Here is a 4,998-nt window from a genome sequence, read left to right on the forward strand (position 1 = left end):
CTCTCTTTGACTTTCCCTATTCAGAGGTGGAGGTCTTACATTACTTTGGATTGAAACTGCAGGTTGGATAGAGGGTCTACCTCTGGGATTTCCCTAATTTTGGCGGCGCGACGGCGGATAGAACCCTGATTACTCTAGACAGAAGGGGTTGGCGTCTAGAATCTTGATCCTCCTTGATTTTCTTGCCCTGAAAATGTTGATCCAAATGGAGTTGGGCAGAGAGAGAGAGAGAAAGAGTATGTGTATATTAAAATTTAATTAATTAAAATTATATCTATATATGTTCGTATATATAAATTTTTTATATAAATACACATATTTGGGTATGCATAGGTATATGTGTCTGAATATAATAAAACATTCTATTATATATAATATATATACATGTTTGTGTGTGTGTGAGAGAGAGAGAGAGAGATAGAGAGAGAAAATGTGTGTGGTGTAAGAGAGAGAGATAGAGAGAGAAAATGTGTGTGTGTGTGTGTATGAGAGAGAGAGAGAGAGTATGTGTGTGTGTGTGTATGAGAGAGAGAGAGAGAGAGTATGTGTGTATATATGCATTCGTGTGCATGCGTGTGTGTAAGAGAGAGAGAGAGAGAGAGAGAGAGTTTCTATGTGTGGAAGAGTGTGGGTGAGAGAAACACAGACCGTGTATGTGTATATGATATGTGTGGGACAGTGTGTATGAGAAGAGAGAAGGGCTACATGTGCATGCATGTGTGCGTATGATAGGAGAGAGACAAAGACAAAGAATTTCTATGTGTGAGAGAGTGTATATGGGAGGAGAGTGTGTGTGTTTGCATTAGTGTATGTGCAAGTGCGTACATGTGTGTGTGGGGAGGGAGAGATATATTTTTTTATTTTGTTTATATAAGGTTCATGCTTTTAATTTGTCTAAGTCTATGGTTGCTCTAATTTTCTTAGTTGATAAATATAATTATTTCCCAAGTGTCACAAGGATCTTGACACACACACATGCAAATATATATTATATATAATATAATGTTTTATTATATTCAACTACATATACCTATAAATACATAAATATGTTTATTTATATAAATAAACTTATGTATATACACATATAATTTTTATTAATTAATTTTTAATATAGATTAACTTTTAGTGGTGGGTGGGAACGCATTAGTGAGGTGTGCTCGTTATTAAATAAATGCATCTTACATACATGTAATGTCTCTATTTGCCACTCTCTCTCTCTCTCTCTCTCTCTCTCTCTCTCTCACACACACACACACACACATGCACATGCCTCTCTCTCTCTCTCTCTATATATATATCTCTCTCACACACACACACACACCCCCTCTCTCTCTCTCTCTCACACACACACACACACACTCTCTTCCTCTTCACACCCATCTATCTCTCTCTCTCTCTCTCTCTCACACACACACATCTATCTATCTATCTCTCTCTCTCTCTCTCTCTCTCACACACACACACACTCTCTCTTCCTCTTCACACCCATCTATCTATCTCTCTCTCTCTCTCTCTCTCTCTCTCTCTCTCTCTCACACACACACACTCTCTCTCTCCCCCCCCTCACACACACACATGTATAAACTTGCACATACACTAATGTAAACACCACACACACATACACATACATATAAATATATATGTTTATACTCTCTCTCTCTCTCTCTCTCTCTCTCTCTCACACACACACACACACACACACACGTACACACATTAGGTAAGAAGGGATAACTCTCCTCTTACAAATTGAGATGAGAAAATTCAAATTCTGAGAATAGGTTAGGTTGAGCCACTCCTCTTTATCCCTTGGCCCTCTCCCTCCTCACCTTTGGCCATGTGGAGATGGAATAGCTTGTGTGTTTAATAAGAGCATAGATATATATAGAAGATATAGATAGATATAGAAGAGTATAGATATATACACACATACCAACTAATGCCATCTTGGGTGCAATTTTTCGGTTGAAATTAAGATTCGATGTTGCCTTTAAATTCAAAATTGTATTTTTAATTATAAATCCGGACATTTGTACAACTTTTAGTGATTTTCAGGTGTAAATCCCAGTTAAACCTAAGCATTGCATTTAATTTTAAGGGTTGAAAAAAAAAACAGGCTGTTCCTAATCCTATACTCGTTGTATTTTACCAAGATGCCAACGTTCGTGCACCGTGCAATGTAAAAGATCTTTCCACGCACGCGCACTAACGCGGCCGTGCTCGCGCTGGTCTAGAGGATTATCAAAAAGTAGTGATAAGTTGATAACGATTCGCCGAATCAGCTGAGAGACGCAATGGACTTCCAAGACATGGCGTGCGACGTACGTAAGGAGGCAGAAGAAAAGCTATCCTGCCCTGATCATTGATGTATTTTCCAAGGCTAAGATAAAGAAAAAATACTTGGGTAAAGTTCTAGGCGTCTTTCACGATTAATTAGATTATGAAGAATTTTTGGGTACAGAAATGCAGAGATGATTTATTTGAGAAGTTTGTATGTGAAACCGAGTCATTCAATGAGGCGATAAGAAAAAAGGGGCCGTTAAGACGTTTGTTTGGAGGTTGTGGGTGGAGCCTGGGTCGCTGAGTTTTGGAGGTTATAAAGATAAAAAAGAGGTCATGACTCATTGGCGGGAGAGAGAGAGTGTGATGGACCAAGAAAAGAAACCTCACGTAGTGATGTTTCCCTTCCCAACACAAGGCCACATTGTGCCCATGATGCATCTAGCTTCCAAGCTTCTTCATCATGGCTTCATGATCACCTTTGTCCACACAGAGTTCAACTACGCTAACATCTTCCAATTAGACGCCTCCGGAAATTCCTCATCAGCCTCGGCCTTTCATCCCCTCCTCCGCTTCATCACCATCCCAGATGGGCTTCCTCCTTCCCATGGCCGCCAGGAGGAAGACCCTATGTTGTTCACTTCTTGTATAGACTCCCTCACACCCTCGTTTGAGCTTCTTATGGTCGAGATCGTATCCAGCACCCCTCCTCTCTACACAGTCTCCTGCATCATCTCCGATGCTGCGTGCTCCTGGATGCAGGACGTTGCCAACAAGTTTGCCATTCCAAGAGTGGCTCTGTGGACCATACCAGTTCACGCCATTTTGATATACTATCATCAAACGCTCCTTCTTGCGAACAACATCATTCCCTTCGGCAAAGGTAAGCTGCAAATCTCGCATTTTGCAAAACGCTGAATTAGTAGAAAGATTGACGAAGTTTAATGTAGCGCAGGGAAGGAGCAAGGCGGGTCTGAGCGGCTAATCGATTGCGTTCCGGGCGTTACCCCATTTCGAGCTTCAGATTTGATTTCCTTTCTACAACTCAATTCAGAAGACATGTCCAAGCCTCTTGGTGATTGGATTCTCAAACGAGCCCACCGCCGCTCCAACGAAGCGCTGTGGAACCTGGGCAACAACATCTATGAGCTGGAGAAAAGTGCAGCAGACGCCTTCCACGCGGAGGTGGGGTCGTTTCTGCCAATAGGTCCGCTCTGCTTGCCTGACGGCCGTTTATCGGAACAAAATATGCCGCCTCTGCCCAAAAGCTTGTGGGCGGAGAACTGTACCGACTGTCGGAAGTGGCTGAACACGCAGGAGACTTCCTCGGTGGTGTACATTTCTCTGGGCAGCTTTGTGACGCTGTCTGAGGAGCAGCTGGAGGAGATAGCCCTGGGCATCGAGGCCAGCGGGCACCCCTTTCTGTGGGCGGTGAGGGAACGTGAACGGAAATCGGACATACTGGCTGCCTTTGAAGAGCGCAACATGATCAGGAGTAACGAGGACCTCGAGCTGGGAAGAAAAGGGATGGCGGTGAGGTGGGCGCCGCAGTGGGAAGTCCTCTCGCATGCTGCCGTGGGGTCTTTCCTCACACACTGCGGCTGGAACTCTTTGATGGAGGGCTTGAGCGCTGGAGTGCCCATCCTAGCCATGGCTGGCGGCCTCGCCGAGCAGAGAATAAACCAGCACTATGTCGTCCACGTTTGGAAGGTAGTTCAAGACAGGCAGGGAAGATGGCCTCGTTGAAAGGCACATCGTGGAGAGGGCTATTAGAGATTTGATGTGTAGCAACCCTCCCTCACTCCAAGCCTCAGCGTTGAGAGATGCTGCTGCCGAGGTTCAAAACATGGCCATGCGTGCTCTTGAGCAAAATGGTGACTCGTGCACCAATCTAGAAACCTTTGTGAAAGACATCGCTCACAGATCGCAAAGTATCTAAGGCTAATTTCCCACGGCCAAGCATTTGCTACATCTAGTTTGCTGTCCTTGGTGTGAGGTGGATTCAAGTACGTTGTCAAGTTTTTCAACCTTATTAATGAAAGTTTTTCCAACGTTCATCTCATAACTACAAAAGGGAGATTGTTCATCTCATAACTACAAAAGAGAGATTGATGTAGTTATGAGATAAGGATGCTCAATAGCTCATCTCCAACATTCCATTCTCCTCTTCTACTTTGTATTTGTTCATTCGAGGTTAAATCCGTGTCTTTGACCTCTATTTAGAACCTGCAGTATCTCAATATGAAAATCTAGGCACTTTTTTAACACAAAACCACTTAAAGACCACTTTGGAGTCACCAAATGGATGTGAAATCATGCAAATCACAAAATTTACACTCGAGCAAAGTTGTTCTATGTACAAAATGAAAAAACTCTCTCATACAAAACTTCTCCTAATTCTACCTCTAACGTCATCCTCTCCATCCTCAAGCCTTGTAATCCTTATGTTTGTATCCCTACTTTTCATATCAATAAGATTGTATTGTGTGCTTTTCCTATCATCAAGTGCATATCCTCTCTCTCTCTCTCTCTCTCTCTCTCTCTCTCTCGCTTGCTCTCTCTCTCTCGCTCGCTCTCATTTCAATAGAATATATTTGTATTCCATGCTTAAAGTTTCTCTTTATGTAGAGTTTTAATGTGCCCCGTGCATGTGAAGTAAGGAGGAACCAGGAAAGGTGTGGGCTTGCCCCTACTCTCTTCTCCACTAGGCTTGGTGTGTCA

The 4,998-nt window shown here is 43.0% G+C and overlaps 1 protein-coding gene across 1 annotated transcript; it reads left to right on the forward strand.

Moving 5' to 3' along the window:
• Nucleotides 1–2,529: 2,529 nt before the first annotated feature.
• LOC147629877 ((R)-mandelonitrile beta-glucosyltransferase-like) lies at nt 2,530–4,728 on the forward strand. Its single transcript, XM_086810878.1, has 2 exons — nt 2,530–3,160; nt 3,233–4,728. The coding sequence occupies exons 1-2, from the start codon at nt 2,614–2,616 to the stop codon at nt 4,021–4,023; spliced, it is 1,338 nt and encodes a 445-aa protein (XP_086667004.1). The 5' UTR covers nt 2,530–2,613; the 3' UTR covers nt 4,024–4,728.
• Nucleotides 4,729–4,998: the final 270 nt, after the last annotated feature.

The sequence above is a fragment of the Cibotium barometz genome, chromosome 17, assembly GCF_041138505.1.
Source record: "Cibotium barometz isolate CiBa-2024 chromosome 17, ASM4113850v1, whole genome shotgun sequence".
NCBI lineage: Eukaryota > Viridiplantae > Streptophyta > Polypodiopsida > Cyatheales > Cibotiaceae > Cibotium > Cibotium barometz.